At 40.4% G+C, this 23,826-nt stretch overlaps 1 protein-coding gene across 4 annotated transcripts in view; it reads right to left on the bottom strand.

Annotated features, from left to right (window-relative positions):
• LOC117720592 (ATP-dependent translocase ABCB1) overlaps positions 1–22,924 on the bottom strand; it is a 76,624-nt gene extending 53,700 nt beyond the window's left edge. For 3 of the 4 annotated variants that reach the window (XM_034519158.2, XM_076913104.1, XM_076913106.1), the window contains exons 1-9: positions 22,763–22,923; positions 22,458–22,607; positions 22,239–22,309; positions 17,881–17,929; positions 17,232–17,394; positions 12,688–12,745; positions 10,529–10,720; positions 9,672–9,843; positions 8,580–8,704 (exon numbers count right to left, since the gene is read on the bottom strand). In XM_034519158.2, coding sequence (XP_034375049.1) covers positions 8,580–8,704; positions 9,672–9,843; positions 10,529–10,720; positions 12,688–12,745; positions 17,232–17,394; positions 17,881–17,929; positions 22,239–22,303 — 824 coding nt within the window. In that variant the 5' untranslated portion in view covers positions 22,304–22,309; positions 22,458–22,607; positions 22,763–22,923. Of the gene's footprint in view, positions 1–8,579; positions 8,705–9,671; positions 9,844–10,528; positions 10,721–12,687; positions 12,746–17,231; positions 17,395–17,880; positions 17,930–22,238; positions 22,310–22,457; positions 22,608–22,762 lie in introns of all 4 variants that reach the window. The other variant, XM_076913105.1, reaches the window with a different exon arrangement.
• Positions 22,925–23,826: the final 902 nt, after the last annotated feature.

The raw sequence follows: 23,826 nt of genomic DNA, 5'->3' as shown, positions 1-23,826 counted from the left end.
CTTCAACAGAGGAATGGATACAAAAAATGTGGTACATTTACACAATGGAATTTTAAGCAGCTATTAAAAATAATGAATTTGAGAAATTCTTAGGTAAATGGATGGAACTAGAAAATATCATCCTGAGTGAGGTAACCCAATCACAAAAGAACACACATGGTATTTACTCACTGATAAGCAGAGATTAGCCCAAATTTTGAAACAAAAAAGATTCAACTACCAGATGACATGAAGCTCATGAAGAAGAAAGAACAAGTGAGGATGCCTAGGTCTTTCTTAGAAGGAGTAACTAAATACTCAAGGGAGCAAATATGGAGACAAAGTGTGGGACAGAATCTGAAGGAGAGGTTATATGGAGACCATTCCACCTGGGTATTCATTCCATGTGCAGTCACCAAAAATAGACACTGATATGGATGTCAGGAAGGGAAAGCTGACAACAGCCTGATAAGGCTGCCTCCTTAGAGGTCCCCCAGAGTCTGACATACCCAGATGCAGATAGTCACAGCTAACCATTAATCTGACCAAAGGTTCCCAATGGAGAAGTTAGAGAGTAAACTGAAGGAGCCTAAAGGGTTGGTGGCCTCATGAAGAGAGCAACAATACCAACCAGCCAGAGCTCCCCAGGGTCTAAACCACCAGGCTAGGAGCACATATGGAGAGCCACATGACTCTAGCTGTACATGTAGGGGAGGATGGCCTTGTTGGGCATAGGTGGGAGATGAGGTCAATGGTACCTTGAAGGCTGAGCACTGAGTGTGGGGGGGGTAATCTGAGGGTGGGGAGGGTGATTGGGGGGTAGGTGGGTAAACACCCTCATAGAAGCAGGAGGAGGGGGGATGGGATAAGGGGTTTCTGGGAGGTGGGGGGAATGTGGTAAGGGGATAAAATTTGAAATGTAAATATAATATCCAATAAAAGAGGGGGAAAAAAGAAAAACAGTTAGAACCAACATCCTTAATAAAATGTCAGCCCTCTTAAAAAAAAAAACTATCTTGATACTAAAATTTGTTTTGAGAATTGTATATTGCATAATGATCAGCCTTGGTGTATCTACTCAACAAGCAAGCTGGGCAGACCTGCTCAAAACTCTGAGGTCCGGGAATTCCATCTGGAGGCAGTGAAGACACAGCATCAGAGGCTTATCAATTTGCTCTTCCCCCCACTCCTCTTCTAATATCTCAACGCCCATAGTCAGCTTGAAGAAGCTAATGAAGAGTCAGTGCCCCTATTCCCTGGGCTTGGGGACTAAGGTGGTAAATGTTGGGCTGTCTTTCTAGGGGAAAGTAGTGGTTTTGTGGGAATAGAGAGGATTAGCTAGGGTTTATTGCATAACCATAACCTATTAGTAGAAATCTGTATAATTAGTATCAAGATGAAGATATAAATTCTTAAACGGCACCAATTTACTTTGATTACAAATTTTAAGGTTTTCATTGGTATGAGCTTCTTATTGATATAAGAGTGAGATGAATATTGTTACCCTCATAGGCATTGTATCAGTATAACACACTTAGGAATACAAGGCTTAGACCCAGTCCTTCTTTAACTTTTTTTTAACTGATTTGAGATGGTCAGCCTGTGAGTTAAGGGACTACAGCAAATTCATGGGTTGGAGTTTATTGTTAGGGTGTTTTCTATGTTTTATTTAGAAATAGCTGAGTGGAGTTAACAGGCAACAGTCCAGATTACCTTACATGGATAGTTGGTTTTCAAAACATCAGAAATCCACAGAATTGACATGACAAACATTTCTGTATTAATGTTCATTTTCATTAGAGACCTGTCTGCTCCTGACAGCTTCATATATTGAATTCTAAGGAGAAATTGAGCATCTTTCGAGTTACTCCAGTTGTGGTGAGACAGCCACTAGACAAGAATTGCCTCTTTCCATCTGCAGACAAATTACTGTCCAGGAAAGGACACACTCGCAGAATAGTGGACTGATTATATCTGCCTAGACAGAGTAATCAGCCCTTAATAATTCTGCAGCACTACGGTCTGTCAGATGATCCTGGGCCAGAAGGCGGAAGATCAGATGCTCCAACGTTATGTAGTAGAGGGAGTGTCCAGGTGTTCAGAGGTCTCTATAAATTGGCTAAGTTTTAGAAGCTATGCTTTGTGCTTCCCACAATTATAGTTAACTCAGTCATTCTGGATTTCTGATGGGGTTGAAAACTTATAGCCTCATAGCCAATTCTGGCTATTTACCTTGAGAGAAAAGATTTGAGTGGATGGTCGTCAGCTGACATTTATCCTAAAGCCAAGGAAAAAGCCAGGTTCAGAACTAAGTGTTTTAGTTAGGAGAGATGACAGAGGTTCTGGTTAGTCAACAAAATGTTGGACTGGGTATTAGGACTATCTTGTACCTCACGGGTACAAATTGGCATAATTATTCTCTAATTGTATTTTGAGAGAAAAGTTTCATTCTAACAGGAAGGGTGATATGTAGGAGGAGCTAAGGTGGGAGGAGTACTGAGAGGAAGAGACAGAGTAAGAAGAGGAGGAGAAGAAGGAGAGGAGAAGCTAGGTGATGAAAGAGAGAAAGAGGGGGGAGATAGGGAGGCAGATGTTCATGTATCTCCACCAGTCAATGATAGTTGATATATCTAGGTTGGGTAGTGGGTTACACCTCTGATTGAGCAATACCATACTTATAAAGCCTATGATTAACATTTTTTTAAAAATGTATATGTGCAAAAAGAAAAAGGGGGCATGGGATAGGGGTTTTCTAAGGGGGGCAATGGGGAAAGGGGATGGCATCTGAAGTGTAAATAAAATATCTAATAAAAAAAATCTTCAACAACAAAAAAAGACACATATAGAACATCTAAGAGACAGGACTAGAAAAGAAATTCCCTGTGTCATATTATAGCTAAGACACTAAAAATACAGGAAAGAAGGGAGAGAAGTGGAGAAGGAGAGAGGGAAGGGGAAAAAGGGAGGAAGAGAGAAAACTGAAAGCTGCAGGAGAAAATGGCCAAATCCCATAGAAAGGTGGGGCATTCAGAATACCAGCTGATTTTTCAATAGGAGCTTTTAAAACCGGAAGGGTTTAAAATGATGTGGTTGAAATTCTGAAAGAGCCTTCCTGTACAGAGCAGATACCTGACAGCAGCTCTGCCCCCAATCTCACAAAACCCAGAGGAAGCAGGCCTCCCAGAAGCTCTAACCCAAGCAGTATGTTAGGTAAAGAGACAGCAACACCCTCCCCAAACAGGGAGTAACTGGGACCCACAAGGACCCAGGAAGTCACTCCTGGACCAGAGCACTGGTTCCTTCCTGTCTGCGCCTGATCACTGAGCAGATCTTGAGCCTCAGCTCTAACCCCAGTAGTAACACCCACCCCACACAGTTCTGATACAACCAAGATAAGAGGAAAGACAGGCTCCAGTCAGAGACAGGGCAGGTAGCACTAAGGAGATCCAGATGGCGAAAGGCAAGCACAGGAACATAAGCATCAGCAACCCAGGGTACTTGGCATCATTAGAACCTAGTTCTCCTACACAAGAAAGTCCTGAATTCTCCATATCACTAGGAAAGCAAGATTCAGATTTAAAACCACTTCTAATGATGATGATAGAGGACTTTAAGAAGGACATAAATAACACTCTCAAAGAATTTGAGGAGAACGCAGGTAAGCAGGTAGAAGCCCTTAACGAGGAAACACAAAAATACCTTAAAAAATTACAAGAGAACACAAACAGGTGAAGGAATTGAACAAAACCATCCAGGACATAAAAATAGAAGTAGAAACAATAAAGAAATCTAAAAGGGAGACTACCTGGGAAATAGGAAACCTAGGAAAGAAATCAGGAGTCATAGACGCAAGCATTACCAACAGAATACAAGAGATAGAAGAAAGAATCCCAGGTGCAAAAGATACCATAAAAAATATTGACACAATTGTCAAAGAAAACACAAAATGCAAAAATTTCTTAACACAAAACATCCAGGAAATCCAGGACACAGTGGGAAGACCAAACCTAAGGATAATAGATATAGACAAGAGTGAAGATTCCCATCTTAAAGAGCCAATAAATATCTTCAACAAAATTATAGAAGAAAACTTCCCCAATCTAAAGAATGAGATGCCCATAAACATACAAGAAGCCTATAGAATGCCAAATAGAATAGACCGGAAAAGAAATACCTCCAGTCATATAATAATCAAAACACCAAATGCACAAAACAAAGAAAGAATATTAAATGCAGTAAGGGAAAAAAGGCCAAGTAACATATAAAGGCAGACCTATCAGAATTACACCAGACTTCTCACCAGATACTATAAAAGTGAGAAGATCCTGGACAGATGTCATACAGACCCTAAGAGAACACAAATGCCAGCCCAGACTACTGTACCCAACAAAACTTTCAATTACCATAGATGAAAAAACCAAGATATTTCATGAAAAAATCAAATTTACACAATATCTTTCCACAAACCCAGCACTACAAAGGATAATAGCAGGAAAGCTCCAATATAAGGAGGGAAATTATACCCTAGAAAGAGCAAGAAAGTAATCCTCTTCCAATAAATCCAAAAGAAGATAGCCACACAAAGATAATTCCACCTCTAATAACAAAAAATAACAGGAAGCAACAATCACTATTTCTTAATACCTAACATCAATGGATCCATTCCCCAATTAAAAGACATAGGCTAATTGACTTAATACATAAAGAGGACCCAGCATTTTGCTGTATACAGGAACCCCACCTCAGTGACAAAGATAGATTCTACCTTAGAGTAAAAGGCTGGAAAACAAGTTTTCAAGCAAATGGTCCTAAGAAACAAGCTGGAGTACCCACTCTAAAATCTCCAGCCCAAGAACACAAACACATGTCTTCACATGTATAGGTAGTTGAGGGTGGCCTTGCCAGGCATCAGTGGAAGTAGACGGCCTTGGTATCTGAAAGTTTGGATTCCCTAGTGTTGGGAAATTCAAGAGCAGGGTGGTGGGAATGGGAGGATGGAGCACACCCTCATCGTAATAGGAGGAGGGGGGTGGGATAAAGGGCTTGTGGGGGGAATGGGAGAGGAGATAATATTGAAATGTAAATAAATAAAATATTCAATTAAAAAAACAAATAATAGGTGTGTTAATTGCAGTTGAGCAGTCAAGACTTTTGTCGACAATTTATTACTGGGATTTCATATAATCCTCAAGGACAAGGTATTTTGGAAGAGGCCCATGGAAATTTAAAAAGATTGGTGAGACATACTGTTGCTGAGACAAAGAATGATGCCAATCTATGAGCTTGCTGAGTGCCCTGACAAGGGTGACTGAGGAGCTGTATTGGACATATGTTCCTGACCCACTTTTGCTTGACTATATCCCAGATGGGACAAGCTGCCTTGCCTCAAGTTTTAGACCTTGTGGGTTAGAGACTCAAAAAGAGAAATTATGTCTCTTGTATTCTTCTTAAAGGTGCCCAGCTATTAGGACTCAATCATGTACTGGTCTAGAAACCCATCCAATATAAGAAATAACAGTCTACTTTTGGAAGACTGGATCTGGACTTCACCAGGAACATATTTGGAAGCTAGCTGTAGCTCGCTATGATGTTAGGATAGCAAGAGATAAAGTTGGGACAGGATCTGGATTTCAGACAAGGGTCAGTGCATGTTTTAAGGCTCTTTTCATTTCCAAGCTAAAATTGTTTATGTCTCTTCTACAGCATTTATTGTAAGTGTATTGACTGTATAATTTCCAATTATGTTGGTGTGTTGAAACCTGACATGTCTGCTATGGGAGTCTATCAACCAGCTTTTGTCTCACTGCCCTGAGTATTAGAAAACCTTGATTCTCTGAAAAAAAAAAAAAAAACTTGAAAGTGCTGGAAAAAGTGAGTTAGGGTATAGCCGAATCAAGAGGGTAGCAGGCTTGATTATTGCTGTTATATAACAGCTTTAATTCCATTAATTGCTAACACCACTGCTTCTGCAATAGTGTTGACACACGGAGTTAAGACAAATATTTTTGTTAACCATCTAGCAAAAAAAATGTTACTAATGTATTGAGTATACAAAAAGATTTATATAGGTATCTGGAACAATGAATACTGCTCTATAACCCATTCAAATTATCTGAAGGAGGCTCAGGGTTCAAGAGTTAGGAGCCATCCCAAGTGTCATGACAAATATTATTGGAGTAGTGTTACTTTTGAAATTCACAATGATTGTCATTATAATTAGAAAAAAGTTTAAAGACACCTGTAGGATATTTGGCATAATCCTAGCACCTCTCTGGATGTGTTAACTTTGCATAATGAGATTATGAATTTAAGGAATGCTGCTCTGTTGACCTTTGATGCTGCAGATAATCCTGATAAAATTATCCATGGCCTGAGCTCAGTATTTACATTTTGGAAAAACCTCTTGAATGGCATATATAGCTTGATCAGGATAGCCCTTCTTGTCCTGGGAATACTTTTATTCCTGCCCATTGTGTTAAAGCTTATCTTTAACAACATCAACATGTTGGCAGTCAAAATACATGGCTTATACCTGAAAATGGACCCCCAGACAAGGTTATTAAATTAATAGGCTGGCAAGCCAAGAACGGGTAAGATTCTGCACAGTCTTACCAACCCAAGACATAAGTGCATTGCCTTTGATAATGCATATTCCATGATGGCTAAGGAAGGCATTATTGTTAGAATGACCTAAGACAGGCTCAGTCTTGTTAATGAAATAAAAAATGGGGAGAGTTGGAGAGTCTTTGGGGCAGCTTGGCAAGAAGCTGACATGGGCAAAGGACAAGGAAAAGGGCTGCTTGACAGGAACATGACATTGGCCAAGGACAAGGAAGTAGGCTTCAAGCAGGAATCTGACAGACTAGAACAAAGAAGTAATTTCAGGTAGGAGTCTAAATCGTAGGCTACAACAAAGAAGTAATCTCAGGCAGGAATCTAAATATTAGGCCAGAACCAAGAAGTAATTTCAGACAGTATTCTAAAGTTTAGACTAGAATAAGGAAGTAGACTTCAGACATGAAAATGACCTTGGGCTAGGACAGGGAAGTAGGCTCAGATACTTTGGTCATCCTGATAAACCTTTAGAACCAGTGTTCATGGGAGTGTTCACATAACTGGGTTTAATGCCTTGCTTATTCTTTGACTATTTGTGTTTATTTTATTGCTTGTTCCTTGACTATTTGCATCATTGTATTGCTAGACCCTCAACCTAGAACTGACCTTAATACATGCCTGTAATCAAAATGGTATAAAAGCATGAAGGAAGAGGGAGTATAGGATAGAGAATTCTAGGGAGGGGAAATGGGGAAAGGGGATGACATCTGTACTGTAAATAAATAAAATATCCAATAAAAAAATAAATGCTTCTTGAAATCTTAAAAAAAAATTCTGAAAGAGCACAGCTAATAACCAAAGCTATTATATCCAGTAAAACTACCTGTCATAATTAAAAGAGAAACAATTTTTTCCATGACGTAGCAGTCTAAACATAAGACTTACAAGTCTGAATTAGCTAGAGAAAAAGCAGGGTGGATACTTGAACAGTTAGCTCTAAAAACAGGACTTTCAGAATAGGACTCTAGTCACTCAGAAAATAGAACCAATAAGCACCAGTCAGGACTCCACAAAAGTGGAAAGTTTTTGTATACGGAATGAAACACATATGAAAAACATAAGAAAAAAAAAACCCTGTTAATCATAACGTAATGAGACTATTCTGACTATTGAATTAAATGCATTCACAATTGTGGTTAAATTTGTGTTCCAAATGAGCTAGTTTCCTCCCACATCTGGTGTTTTGAGGGAAAAGTGGGAGTGATTGGTTGCTTTACATGTAGTAGTTTTGTGATGATATACCCCACACCATCCTATAGCTTGTGTCACCTTGGGAGATTTTCATCATCTTCAATCCCAGACCCCATCTCTGCCCTAGCTATGGGCAACTTATTCTTATACCTCAGGTCTCAGGCTAGTTAAAATCTCCTCTAAGAGACATCCTTCACCATATTTAAATGTGCCCTCCTCCTGCACCTCAGTACATTTCTCTTATCAAAGTATATTTTTAAAAATTATATGTGTTGGGGTAATGTATGCATATGAGCAAAGATGCCCTTGGAGGCAAAAAAAAAAAAAAAGGCATCAGGTCCTCTGGAACTGAAGTTACAGGTGGCTGAGCCCAAAGAACAATATACCCCTTTAATCACTAGGCCAACTCTCCAGCCCTATTAAAGCAAATGTCAATGCCTTTCTAATATATATATATATTTCTAATATATATATATAAATATATATGTATACACACACACACATATATATATATATATATATATATATATATATATATATATATATATTCCCGTTACTTCTTTACTTCTTAAACTAATGGTTGTCTGTGTACCAGATACCACCTTATTTGTAGTTTCAGTATCATCCCCTCCTCTTAGGAATGAAAACATAGGCTTTTAAACATTTCAATGCAAAAAACAAACAGAACATATGTACCCCTTTCTTAAGGCATGCAGTAGGAAAGCAGAACTGCAACTTTCCAGAACATCAGCAATGACACAGAATTTTACACTTCTAGCAGAAGAAGCCCAAACCTTTCAAGTTCCTTCTTTTGTCCACCAAATGCAATCACAGTTCTGATGGCTGCTAAGACCTCTTCAGCAACTGCTCCAGCTTTTGCATAGGCGTGGAGTTCCTTATTGGTAAATGAAGTCAGTACCTGTCAAAGCACAATCTCATATCATGTAAAATTTCCTGGCAACTCTATCTTTTGCAAAGTAAAAAGTAAAGATATAAAAATGTTGCTTGTACATTAATAGTTATACAGAACAAGATATTTTAATGCCAGGTATCTCTTGGGAGAGAGAATGTGTAATGGTTTCTCTCTCAGTGCCTTCTAGCTGTCCCAATGCATGGTCAAGGAAGAGAATCAGGGACACAAAGGGACTCTGAATCAGGTGACTGATGTGCCTGTGATGTTTCTGTTCTTCTTATTTGTCAGGGATGGGAAGACAGTCTCAAGACCACAGTGAGAAATAGCCTCTCAAGCTAGTACATGTATCTTTTAAATACGCGGACACTCTGAGGATCTAAGACATGCAGAGCAGGGAGTGAAACAAGGACCCCAATAATTGAAAAAAATGTGTAGATCTTAAAGATTAACTTGTGCTCCCTTTTCCTTATCTATTTAGAAGATATCCTAAAACATTTTGAATATTTTTTAAATTAAATTCTGGCATGAATCTAAACATAACTTGTCCAGTGTTTTACCGAGCTGGAAAATCGATTAAGAAAAAGAAGCTTTTAGTTTGGCAAAGCCTGGCAAGATGGTTCATTGGGTAAACGTGCAATTCAAGTATGCCAACCTAAGATTGCTCCCTGGAGAGTGACAATAAGTCTGACATTAATCATTGTAGGATGGTAGAGACATGGGAAGGTCACTTTTATCGCTGACACCTCACTGTGATATAGTCCTGTCCTCTACTGAGCTCACCGTGTATTTACTATAAATGTGGGGAATAAAATAGGAGGTCCCTTTCCTTCTTATCTTTTCCACAAATAATAGCTCAGAGAGGTAGGTTCATCTTGTCCCACTGACTGGCAAACAGAAGTCTAAAAGGAAGTACCAAACTCACAGTTGTTGTGGTTAAAAGACCCTCCCCTGAGTCTAGAATGTGTGCACTTACCTTTGCCCATAGAGCTGATGACAATCCAATAAGAGGGCTGACAGCCAAGATTACAAGGGTTAGCTTCCAACCACTTATAAAACCTATTATAAAACCAGCTAAAAATGTTGTTATGTTCTGAAAAAACATTCCAATTTTGTCACCAATCCCGTCATTAATTTTGGAGACATCACTAAAGGAGAAAGAGATTGTGTTACAAATGTCAGATTTGCAAACACAGAATTTATTCAGTTTTAGACTGCATCACTGAGCCTGATGTAAATTAATTTCTAGAACATATATAAATATATACACATTCCACTTGATAGGTTTTTTCCAGTAGATTTGTCATTAAACAGTGTTCTATGGTCCATGAGGCCTTATAGGATGTGTAAAATATTCACTGTGAAATTTCAAACTGCTAAGAGATTTCTGCTTTATGTATATGGTGCTGTCCTCTATGAATACAAAATCCCTGAGTTCATCTGCCTTCCATGAAGCAGAGGATGACAGACAGGAGCCCCTTCCTTCTTTCCATTGTTGTCCAAGGATGCCATGGAGCCCTGGCAGGATAGCGCTCAGTGGGGCTAGACAGGCCATGTTGTTGCTCCCTTGTACACACTGCTGTACTCAGTCTTGATTCTGCCAGCCTAATCCCTCATTCAGTGCCAGGCAAGCAGGAGCCCCCTCCCTGCCTCCCATTCCCTGCCAGGGTGCTGTGAACAGGAAGCTGTGTAAGACACAGTACTTTCCACAGGGCTTTACTCTGCTCAGTGATGTAGCGGCACTCCTAACAGAGCTGGTAGTATCTGCTTCACAGCATGAAGAAGAACAAGACCACGACCACATCTGACTTCAGCATCAAACAAAGTACTCACTCTGTGAGCCGGGTGTTGAGCTCCCCAACGTCATGCACGTCAAACCAGCCTATCTCCTGATTCATTATAGCATGAAAAAACTTCTGCCTGATCTTGTGTATTTGTCTTCCAGCTGCCAGGCACCAAAGTGAAACCTGGATGTAAGCAACTATGAGCACACCAGCACCAATCCCTGAGTAATAGTAGGCGTACCTGAAAAACAAGAACACTGTATTTCTGCGTATCCCCTCATCCTTAACCGATGAGAACAGTTGTAAGGAGTTGTAGTGGTTAGCATTCATCTGCATCTGCACTAACGTAGAGAAATGACCAATAGTGGTCACTGCAGCGGGGTAAATAAAACCCAGCTCTTCACTAAACTACCTTGTAAGCTCAGGCAGGCTGCTTAACACTCTATGCTCCTAGCTGGTAAAGTGGTGCTTGGGCCAGTACCTAACATAAAATAAGCATTCGGAGAAGACAGTTACTGTGAAAGATTGCTTGGTGTACAGGCAATTGGGTAGGACGTGCCGTTTTAGCCCTGATCTTATTACATCAGCATCATGAGCAACCAACATTGACAGGCTGTCTGCCTGTCAAGGGACAAGTGACAGAACTTGTTGGAAACTGGAACCCAGGGATGGGAGTGATGCCATGCCCATTGAACTAACGACAGACCGTGGCTGGTAAGTGGCAGCTGAAAACTAATAGTATTTGTAAGTCACCTGACCAACAGGTCATTTTGAACTACCCTAACGTGTTTTAAGGAATCAAAGATCAGACCTTCTAATTTAAATTGAAACAATGAAAAAAATGAGAGCCCTCAAATTAAACAAACAAACAAACAAATAAACAAACAAAAAAGAAGAATTGATGTTGACTTGTTCTGAGTCTTCACATTCACAAAAGTGAGCAACCTTTGGGCTTCTCTATTAGTTGATGTTTAAACTAAAGGCAAACCTCCAATATAAAATACCGGGTACAGATTTTCCCCATTTAAAAAAAGAAGAGTTCCACTTGTTATCTTCTGAAGAATGCAGTGTGTTGTGGGGAAGCATCAAAATGCTTATTTAAAAGCAAGAGAGTGTCTGATATGGTGGTCACAATTCTGTGCTCCGCCTATCAGGAATCTTGCTAACAGCTCATACCCTGTTCCCTTTTACAACTTGCAAGAAGATATGTTACAACTAAAATGCTTCTCATTAATAGATGAGTCTATAATCAATTATTTTTCATGTGCTAATGATATAGCAAGAGTAGCCCCATTTAACAAGTATAACCTATGCTTAGGGAATAGCTTATAATTGTTTAGCTTTATTTATTTGTTCACTTACTTATATTTTTAAAGATCTTGCTAAGTAGCCCAGGCTGGCCTCAATCTCACAAGCCTCCTGTCAATACATTTCACAGTCCTAAGGTGTGTCCACGATTCCTTAGTAGTGGAATCAATCAAGATATTGCTGTTAACTGGGCATGGTTCTTAAACCTGTAATCCCAACACTTGTAAGGCTGAGGCAGATGGAATGCCACAAACTTGAGAGCAGCCTGGGCTATGTAGTGAGGTCAGAGGAGGCATATACTTCTCTCTCTCTCTCTCTCTCTCTCTCTCTCTCTCTCTCTCTCCATATATATATATATATATATATATATATATATATATATATATATAATCATGCCTCTATACAATAGTATAGAGGATACAAAGGAGCTGCTTTGTATCTTTCAAATACAAGAAAGTGGCTATGCTTCCTTTAAACATGTGAAACCATCCATAGAATAATATAGAATCATATTGTTTGATTATTGTTATAGATCTTTGCATATTTATTAAAAGATATTGAATATTAAAAGATATTGAGCAGTAAGCTTCAAAGAGAATAAAGCATTAAAATATTTCTCCAAGGTAAGCCAAGACCCAAATTAAACATTTATTTAGTCTAGGGTATTTTATTTTATTCTTTAGAATTAGAAGTTGAGTTTAAAATTTTCCTGCTGGCCAGTCTTACTATCATTATTACTAGGGAAACTGTGCAAGAAGCAAACTAATAATCGCAAAACTGTGGACAGTGAGTGATTCTTAATTCAGCTTCAAATCATATTGTAAGAGTGAAAATTTGTATAGATCATTATAACTGGATTCATGCAAGAAAGATTGATGAAAGAATAAATTGCAGAATTACGTGGCCATGTCTTCCTCCAGACTGTTGTTGCTGACGATCTGTGTACCGTTGATTTCACCTAGACAACCAGAAAACAGAGCTGGCCCGTTTATGCCTCTTTGATCTCCAATGATAATAAACAAGAAAAATGAACCAAGCTCGAGCAAAAGCAGGATTCAAGTGATTTAGTTAAATTCAATTCAGTTCCAATTCAAGCTTTATTGACATCCATTCACTTTCCTGCTGGCCCTGCACACCTACACACAGCCTACATTCAGTGCTACTGACTTTCAAGAAGAAACTCACCGTGACAAATAAACACCAATGTGACCAGACACTTGCGCACATACTTAAACCCTAGCTCCTCATTTCTTTACTCTTATTGTTGCTTCAAAGTTATCAAGAAGAATACAGCATGATGCAATATTAGAAAGTGCTAACAGTCTGAACCAAATAGATGAGAAACCCCACCACCTTAACTATTCACATAAATATAAGTAAGTACCAGTCAACATTTTTGTGTATATATTTTCAAATTTTCTTTTATGGATGTATCTATATACAAAACATTAAAAAAATGAATCTTGGTCTACATTCATTAACAATTTTTCTTGCCAGTGTATGCTTGCATCAATTTTAAATTTCCATTCATTATAGTTCTTTCCAATATCATACTGTTACAAACAATTCTACAAACTGGGAATGTTGCTCAGTGGGAATCTACTTACCTAGCAAGCACTATGCCCTAGGTTTGATACAGGACCACATAAATAGACAAGCATTACTGCATAAGAAGATGTGTACATATGTATGGTAAACACATGGTAAATATTGTATAGGAAAAGTTTTCATAATCAGGATTGTTGACTCAAGAAAAAGCATACTTTAAATCTTAAAGTCACCACAACATTAGATTACAGTATGTGTGGAACTCAATGAGAAGGGAGGGAAAGGAAGAAAACAGATGATTTATGAGGTAAATAATATGGACATGTGTGAAGATGATTGAGCTTCTGATCCCCTTGACCTTGGTCCATACCCTATGCTGGATTGAAGGCCCCTTCAACTCATATATTACCCAGTCTCTAGTCCTATCTTATGACAATTCACTGTCATTTCTTTAATTTCCTGGATGTCACTTAGACTTTTGTGCGTCCTGTCAATATCAGTATAACACATTTAAAACCACAGCAGTCTTTATCTAGGTCTATCTGAAGATAGGACTTGGTTTACATGGAGATATGAATTCTGAGACTAAAGAAAACTCCAGTTGGTTAAGCTTTGTACGCACACGCACACGCACACACAAATAGTGTGTCAGAGCTAGAGAATTCCCTGTCTCAGACATCAGAGTCTGGTAGAAAGGCTGTTTTAATATTCAGCTAAAGAGAGATGGGAGTAGAATGTTTAGAAATCAAACCTCACAGTGAAACCAAGTCCATGCTGAGACCAAGCAGGGCATCAGAAGAGCTACTATGGGGCCAGCAGGAGCGGCAGTAAAGGATGGACCCACTGAAGTCTTTACACAGCTGTCTGGCTAGAGCCCTGTATTGTGTAATGTCCTCTAGAATCTGGGCCTCCTTGAGCAATTGATAAACAAAAAAGCTCTGTAGTCTAGGACACAGCAATCACAAAATAGTATAGTTTTAACTCAGGATAAGCAAAAACACAAAGACATGGACCCCAGGAACCAAGAACAAAGCAGCAAAGGTTCCAATGTGCTACAGATTAGTTTGGATATTTATATGCATATTTCTTGGATAAGGATTCATCTAGCACTTAGACTTAATAATTCAAATATCAGGCTAGAGATATGGCTCCGTGGTTGTGAGCACTGGCTGCTCTTTTCCAGAGGTCCTGAGTTCAATTCTCAGATACCACATAGTGGCTCAGAATCTGCTGTCCTCTTGTGTCATACATGCACATATGCAAATACAACATCCATAGATATAAATAGATAAATAAACCTTTAAAAAAAGTTCAGTTATCAGGCTAGGAATATTGCTTAGTAGGACTTCATAAGTTCAGTTCTCAGCACCTCAAAAAACAAGTTCAAATGATGCACAAAGCCATGCATTTGGTCTCTAATATCAAATGTAAAAAGTCCAGGGATGGGGACATGGCCCAGCAGTCAGGCGTACTAACTATTCTTGAAGAGGACCCAATGTCAATTCCCAGAACCCACACTGTGTGGCCCACAGCCTCCTGCAATTATAGCTCCAGGGGATTCAATGGCTTCTGGCCTCAGTAGGCAACCTGACTAAATGTCCACCTGAGTGGTACACACACACACACACACACACACACACACTTAATCTAAAAATCAAAAGCAAAGGGTCCTTGTAAGCTAAGTATATCACTGAATTATCAAGAGTATTTTCATATAGGCAATGCCAACATTTTTAATTTTCTTTTTACTTTTTGAGATTATAGTATAACTATATCATTTCCTGTTGTGAATTTGACCTAACGCTTGTATCATGTTAATTGGGTCCCCCAAAACGCACAAGGGTCCCTACCCCCAATTTGGTTTGATTGGTAAATAAAGTTGCCAGCGGCCAATGGCTGGGCAGGCAGACAGAGGCGGGACTTTAGGATTACCAGGCAAGGGAACTGAGGGAGGAGGAAGGAGAGAGAACCCCATGCTGGGAGAGGAGTAAAGACCAGGCCTGAGAAGTGGAGGACAGAGAGACACCCAGCATGTAAGAATAGAGAAGAGTGGCCCCAGCCCCCTGTCCTAACTGGGTCTAGGACAACAAAGATGGAATATAGATTTTAGTAAGTAATAACTCAGGAATATGGGAGGAGAGGTGTTAGCCACATGGAGGTTTGGGAGTGGCCAAGACATATTAAAATATAAGGCTGCAAGTGTGTATGTTTCATTTGAGAACCTAAATCACTAGGCCGAGCAGTTAGGAACGCATGCCGCCACCACTGGGTTGATTAGAGAAGAGAGTCATCAGTTTCCAGTACAGCTTCCTTTCCCTTTTCTCCCTCCAAACCCAACCATAGACTACTTGCTCTCTTTAAAATCATGGCCTGCCTTTTCATTAATTGTTGTCATACACACACACACACATGCACACGCACACACCACACACATACCCCTACCTAAATATATAACTGGAACCTGCCAACGTGTTCACTGAGTACAAACTTGAGTTGTAAGTCCTCCAGTAGTTTATAACTCATCTCTACAGGACCAACAGTGACCTGAAAACTGAACTCAGAGCTAGCAACCTGTCTCTCCCAAGTCAAGAACGTTTGTGTTAAAGACAAAGTAACTCAGCAGCTCACTCATTTCTCCACTCTTCCGAGGTTTTGAATCTTTCTGTATTAATCCATTTCTTCCTTTGAACTGTAACAACAACAACAAAAAAAAACCCCTAAATTTTGACAGTCCCCTATTCACCCAAAGCTAGACTTTCTGTGGTTTCAGTTTCCCGAAATGACTCATGAAACTGCATCATGTGACATCATTAAAAGGAGGATCAGGAGGACACAGTAAGATGGTAGAGAGAGAAAATAGGGACAAACACTGAAATAACCTTTAACACAGTGCATTGCTGTATCTGTTGTTTTATTAATTGTTGTCATCAATCTCATCATGCCTAATTTATAAATTAAAATTTATCACGGGTGTGTCTGTATAAGAAATACGTTGTAAATATATGCAAGGTTCAGTATTCTCTATGATTTCAGGCATCCACAGGACAGTTTTTAAACATGTGCTTGGCAGACGGGAGGGTTTACTTACCAGCACAAAACACGTGGAGCCTCCCACCTCCTCATCCATCCATCTTCGGAGTCTGACGTGAATACACGATTACCACCTGCTACTATAGCTGAACTGTCTGTGCTATTACCCTGAGTAAACATTTCCCCCTGATCATTGTATGCTGTCCTTCCAGAGGGTCTCTCTAAATGTCCTCACTCTTTCAAATATCACCTTCCACTGTCTTATTTCTATGAGAACAAAAACATTACTTTTCCCATTGATAACTAACACCCTCACACACTCTCTCACTCCCTTACCCTGTCCCCTCTCCCTCTCTCTATAAACAACTGTCTTAGCCTTCTTCTCTCCACCGCAGGATCTGCTTTCAGCCAAAACTGCCCAGCTGTCTCTCCCTCCCTTTTTCTCAATGGAGAGTAACTACATCCGTCTAGTTTCTTAGGCTAAAAGTGTTAGTGACACCTTAAACTCCTCGCTCTCACTTAAAGCCACGGACATTATCCTAAACTCACACCCATAGCCATGGATGCTTGTAACCATTGCCATCCTGGTTAGATCCTGTACTTCCTCCTGAAGCTTTCAAAGACATTTCTGACTTCATAGAGCCTCTCCTTTTTGCCATATCTCTGCCAGCACTCCTGGATGCTCTAATGCCCATAAACATTATCTTTTCAAACTCAATACCAACATGAACTAGAGCTCTGACCCCCTGCGTCCTTCACAGCACAAACCACAACACTGCACACTGAGAAAAGGCCCTGCAAATGGTTCATTAAGCGAAGGTTACTTGCAAAATTCCAATAAATTTGGTCCCGCAAATGATTCTTACTTTGATTAGTTATGCTTGGCAGAATACTGTTTTCTGCCTTTGAAAAACTATCTGTCATGTTTCCAAACACCAGCATCAAGAGGGGAAGTAAGGTTCCATGGATAATAGCAGCGAGAGTTCCCAAAGCGATGCACAGCTTGTCAAGCCAATCCGCGTAGCGAAACTAGAAGAGAGCAGAGCATGCGCACAGTGAGCACACAAAACCGTAAATGGCACTTCGAACACATTTTAGATCGCCACTGCTACTGTCTAACAGCAGACTGCTCTCCCTTTGCTGTGATCAAGCATGCTAACATGGTAATTCCAGCTCTTAGGAGGTACGCGGTAGAAGGCCAATCTGTTCGACATACATAGCAAGACAGAATCAAATACGGCAAGTTTCCTCTACCTACCTGGCAATGGCTGTCGAGAAGAAAAATACAGGTAAAAGAGCACAGGCAACATAAATAATTCAAGAAAAAACTGAAAACCGAGGAGGGAGCTGCTGAGGTTCAGTACATGGCAAATTATGATTGGCATTTCTCTGAAAATAAACTGACTCCAATCAGTTAACTTTACATCCACATTTTTCATACTTCCCAAGAAAGCCATGTGAAATATCGTCTTTTTGCGGGAAGAGTTTTAAATAATGAATCCATCCCAAACTCACCATCCCAAATACGCCAACAGCAGGCTTCTTTTCTTTCTTCTCCTCTTTACTGAGAAACACAACACAGGAATTATACAAAGCTTCAGATATGCTAGGAAAGCTTTAAGTTTTAAAACTAATGACAAGTAGCACAAGTATGTCCACGCAGTACGCACTAAAACAGTCTGATGTCGTTTATGAAGCATAAGTACTGTTCATATACTTTACACATTTAAACGTAGGATGATCACTGGGTATTGTATTTCTATTTTTTAACTGTTTTACCTTTTGTGTGCATGTACGTTCTCGTGAGTATGTGTGGGGAGGAGGGCAGGGCACAAACATGGACGCGGATGGAGGTCAACGGAAACCTGGGCTCTCATTCTTGCCTCCTACCAGCAGAGACAAGGTCTCTTGTTATTCAGCTCTGGATTTACCAGGCTAGCTGTCCCATTAGCTTCCGGTAAACCTCCTGTTTTAACTTCATCGTTCTCCAACAGAGGATTACAGATGTGTGTTACCAGGTCTGGCCTTCAAACGATTCGCCCACAGAGCTTCTGCTCTTGCCCAGGTGTTGGGGTTTGTATGACACTATTTACTTGTGTGGTAGATATTTCCTCATTTTTATGATGAATACATTTTCCACAAGTAAAATACTACACATTAAAAAAAAAAAATCAAGTTTGCTATTTTTTTTAACCTCTTTTGGATTATTTTCGGTCTAATTATGATATGATGGAATTATATTTATAATTCCAGTACTGCGATCGCTCAGGCAGGAAGATTACAAGGTAGCGGGAAACCTGGGCTACATAGTGATACTCTATTGAAAAAAAGAAAATCAATCATGTTCCAAATTAATCTTCCCAATAATCTTCTTGATATGTGTGAATGTAGTTTAATTACTACTTAGACATCTATCATCATCATCACCACCATCACCATCACCATCATCATCATCATCGGCACTCTGGATAGCATTTGTAATCACTCTCTTTAGTCCAGGGAAAGCAGTGATCAGATGTTGAACCTAACTCTCCTAATTTGAAAAGTAGTTAAACTATTCTAAGAGCAAATCTAATTCTGAGTGCACATCTGAGCTCCTAGGTGGACTATAACAAAAATAAATGCAGGCTTAAAAATCTGTGATTTTTTTTTTAAAGGCCCCATAAATTGTCAGAAAGGTGTCCTTACATGAAAAAGGTCAACTCTTCTTCAAAGTTGCAAATCAAATAACTCTACCTTATAACCCACATTTGTTACCACAAGCAACTGCCTGTATGGGTGAGGAGCTAATTGTACCAAACTGGTCATATGAAAGACTATTTTAGACAGAAGACCATTATTTTGACACAGCCTTTTAGGGTTAAAAGTATATATTGTTCATGCAGTAAATTAAGTCAGAAGATATAAAGAAAAGAAATCCAGTTTGCAGTAGTGCAACATGGACCCAAACACACAGCCTCGGGATGGATCCCGTGCTGGTAGTCTAAAGCAGGGCTTCAGCATCCCTGCAGCTAGGATGTGAGGAAAGAGACAGCCATGAACCATTTCAGCTCTGCTTTTTCCTTACTTTTTCTTTCTCTGACACTAACACTATTAGCTCCTTAGGAGAACTTGTGACATTCCAGGCATGAGCCAAAACACACGTAATTCATTAAGAACTCTGAAGAGGGCATACTGTTTGACTCTGACAGATAAGACCCATACAGAAGAATAGTTTTAACTTGTCCCAGGTCCTGCTACTGGGCCACCAAGCTGAGGTAGGAGATGCAGGCTTTTGAGACTGTCTGAACATACACTTTCAGCCAGGATGGAGCTCTGTGATACAGCACTTGCCTAGCACTGAGCAAGAGACATAATTCAGTAGGCAAACACTTCTCTCACACGCACAAGCCACTAGTTCAGTCGTTAGTACTAAAGTACTATCTGTAACATGTATTTTGGAAATTTCTACATCAACATGATTGACTATCAATTGGTTTTTTTACAGCACTGTGTTCTGAACTGATGGGTGCTTTGTGGTATCTACTGGGAGTAAGAACTGGTAGCAATGTGTATGCTCTCTCCCAGACTAGAGCTTAAAAAGCACTTCGGGATTCATCCAGACAACCATCCTAGAGTAGATGTAGAGCCACAGAAATAACTAAATAACAAAACCAGTGCTGATGAGTGGTTTAATAAGAGCCACTAAACAAAACATAAAAGGAAATTTGTCTACTTTGAAATCACAACAGAACCAATAATAAAATGAGGATATGTGTAGAACCAAACCATTTATTTTTTCACCTTGCTTTTTGTACACAATATACTTAGGAGTGTTGGTGTATACCTTTTAATTCTAGCTCTCAGGAAACAGAGGAGGGAGGAGGAATTACAAGTTCAGGCTAGCCTCAGCTACACAGTAATTTTGTGGACAGCCTCTACCTTACTACACAGCAAGATGCTAACTCAAAAACAAAACAAGTCCTGTGTATACACAGGTACACAGGTGCTCGTGTGTGTGTGTGTGTGTGTGTGTGTGTGTGTGTGTATACAGTTCAAGCAGCTCCTATTCTAAGTAATTATCTCCCAAAACATTCCACATATCGGGTATATGTGTTTCAAGCTGAGAGCACAAATAGGACATGAATATTAAATATAAAAATATGGACTTAGAGTAGAAGAGGATGCCATCTTATTTCATAATTTTTATTAAATGCAAAAATGCTATGTCTGGGATACTCAATATCCCAGACTTTCCGAAACTTGCCTTACTTTTAAAACTTCAAATGTGTCTCACAATTTATCTCCTTTAGATAACAGCAGTCTAGAAGCTTGGCTGCACTCAGATAAAATTCCTGTCTCCCCAAATCCCACCAGGAGCTGAGTCACTTGACCGCCTGTGCCACCACCAGTGGTGCTATGTCTGGTCCCTTGGTGAAGGTGAAGATCCTCAGAGCAAACTCCCTCCCCAGGAAAGGACAATTTCCTCTCTCTCACCTGAGAGACAAATAGCGTGCTTTCCCCTGTGACAGCTGCATTTTTCTGTAATGAAGCTTCTTTTATATGCTTCATCTTTTACTGTTTCCTTCCTCTCAGAACCAGTGGCTCAGTGAGCAACTACTAACTGTACTGTTTCTAGCATCTCGAAATCACTTACAGCATTTACCTTCTCTGGAGTTCAAACCCTTGTAGCTTGTGCCTATGTCTTGTTGGTGGTTTTGATTTTCTTTCTTTCTTTCTTTCTTTCTTTCTTTCTTTCTTTCTTTCTTTCTTTTTTTGTATTGTATTTATTGTGTTTGGATGCACCCACAAAGGTGGCAAGGCAAGTGTCAGTGCAGGTCCAGGTCAACTAGAAACTTACAGTTGGTTTCTGATTCTACCACATGGGTTCTGGAGAAGGGATTCAAAACCAGGCTTGCCAGGCTTGCCAGGCTTGCCAGGCTTGCCAGGCTTGGATGGAGGTGTTTGGGGCCATCTTGTCAGTCCTCCTGTCTCTTCTGACCAGTCCATTAAATACTGCTTTCTTGTTTGTTAGTACCAGATACTCCAGGCTCACTTTGTATTTTCTCTGCCCCAGATCTGGCTGAAATTACCTGTTCTATACAGTGTCCCTTTCTTTAACAGAAAGCTCCAAGAGTGCTTTTCTGTACTATCCTTTTCAGGACTAAAAATGAATGACTGGAAAAAAAAAATCATGACTTCATATTGAAGTTTCTTATTCTAATTTCACATTATTAAACATAAAATTTACTTTTACCTTGTACTTTCCCTCTTTACACTGAAACCTGGTTTCCGAATAATATTAATACTAATTCCTATTATCTAAGTTTATAATTTTCTATAAATAATGAAGCTACTGAGGTATTTTTTTAATTACCGGCCAAACGCAGTCCACTATGATAAAAGTATATTGAAAATAACTATTTTCTCTTAGTAATCACATTTTCAGTTTTAATAATTTAAAATTACTTAATAATTTAAGTATAGATAAGCAACCTTAAACCATCCAACTATATTGTTCTGTTTCACCTGTCACTGCACAGTCTGTGTTAGTATACGTGTTTATCAGAAGATAATGAACCACAGTGAGAGCCCAAGCAACGTATGGCTCGGCCGCATGAGCGATCAACAGTGTTCATACAGCTGGGGTCATAAAACAAAAAGGATGTGAGCCATGGCCGGTCTAAACCTGAACAGAAGCATGGATCTGTCAAACACATCTGAAGAACTACTCCAAGCAGAGGAGTTCCTCCCACGGGCTGGTTTGCTTGCGTTTCTGAAGGCTGAAATAACACCCACTAATCATTTCATGCAGTGCTGGAGGCTACAAACTAATTGGCCCGAATGTACAAGACTTGTAAAGTAAAAGTACGAAAGTGAAACAATCTGACTACCTCTTTTTGCCCATCTTTGAGAAGTTCTTGTCTGCGCTTCCATTAAGGTCCTCTTCAAACCCCATCACCACCTGAGGAGAAACCACAGTTCATTAGCTAAACACGTGGCCGCGGGGACCAGAGGACCAGAGCCTAGGCAGAGCTCACTGCCCTTCGGAGCCCCGCGACAAGGAGGAGCCCCACTCTGATGCTCCTGGGCCGGGCCTGGAGGTAACTCACCCCAGGGAATCCCGGGGAGCTGTTTCACCCGCGTGGACACGGTGCTCGGCTCTGGATCAGGCCACCTCGCCCTGCTGGGTCTCCTCCGCCCTGCGCGCTTCTCCACCGGGCCCGCGACTGCAAGCCGCGCAGCGGGATCCAAGCGCGGGGCTAGTGCGGGAAAACACAGACACAGGGGCTGCTGCGGAAGCTCCTGGAGCGACTTGGGACTGTCGCCACTTGGTCCCCACGGACTCACGAGGACCCTGCCACCCGGACCAGGCTCGGGCATCCGGAGCATCCCACCCTTCCTGAGAACTGCCTACCTCTCCTGCCACCTCTGGGTTTCCTTCGCAAAGTCCCCCAAGATGTAGAATTTGGAAGAAGTAGTTCTGAGTTGAGCGGAACCTCTGAAGAAGGGAGCAGCGGCCTCAGCCTCTTATAGCTTCAAGAGCCGCTGCGGGAAGGAGCCGGAGGGCTTCCCCAGTTCCGGGATTAAAATAGATGCCAGCGGCCGCCCCGCGGTCCCCGCAGCCAAGCGGCGGTCCCCGCAGCCAATCAGCCTGGTGGGTGGAATTGGGCAAGAGTGGCTGGAGTAGTTGCGAAACAGGAGATGCTTCCAGGCTTCCCTGAGTTTTTGAGAAGGGTGCTGGTTTCCTCAGACATTACATAGACATGTCTTTACATGTTCTTCAGGTAAGTCTTCATATAGACATGTATGTATGTACCTGGATAGTGTACAGGTGAATCCCTGGTGAGTCATACTTAAAAGGACACCTTTCCTGACATAGCTAACCCAATATAATTAATAAAGTAACCAGGAACCTCGCTTGTTCTGTAAAGTTCCTTTCTGACAGCATTGCTTTCTTTTTGTGTTTTTAAGGCTGGTGGAAATTTTTCTGTGAAAGTCTTTCTTCAGTATGTTTGACGTTTTCCTAAAGTATATCCATTCGAGTTTTTGGCTTGGAGTATAGTCCTATACAATTTCAGGGTAGAAATGATATTTTAAAGTACATAGTATTTTCAACTTTTAACTCTGGAATCAATGTCCATTTTCCCCCAGGGCATATCAAGTTCTTAGATGTTTTGGAATTATGATTGATGCAGGCATTTGCGTGTGTAACAGGTCCTTTTCTGTCTACTTGTACAACTGTGACCTAACATGCTGGCAACCCAGTGGCCGAAAAATGTCAACCTGAGACAGAGTTCCTTGTCTCGATGACAGTGAAGCATTGTCCACCTGGGTGGAGACTCCTATTTCTTCCACCAAGATGTCTGTTTCCACAGATACCAAGAAGTAGCCACCTTTGTTTTTATTTAACTCATTGTCTATGGGGTGAGCTGGGGTCTCCTTCCTGAACAAGATGGAGGTTTTACTTGGTTTGTTAGC

This window comes from Arvicanthis niloticus, chromosome 15 (genome assembly GCF_011762505.2).
Source record: "Arvicanthis niloticus isolate mArvNil1 chromosome 15, mArvNil1.pat.X, whole genome shotgun sequence".
Lineage (NCBI taxonomy): Eukaryota > Metazoa > Chordata > Mammalia > Rodentia > Muridae > Arvicanthis > Arvicanthis niloticus.
The sequence above is the reverse complement of the archived record's forward strand: the minus strand, read 5'-3'. Positions and strand labels throughout refer to the sequence as shown.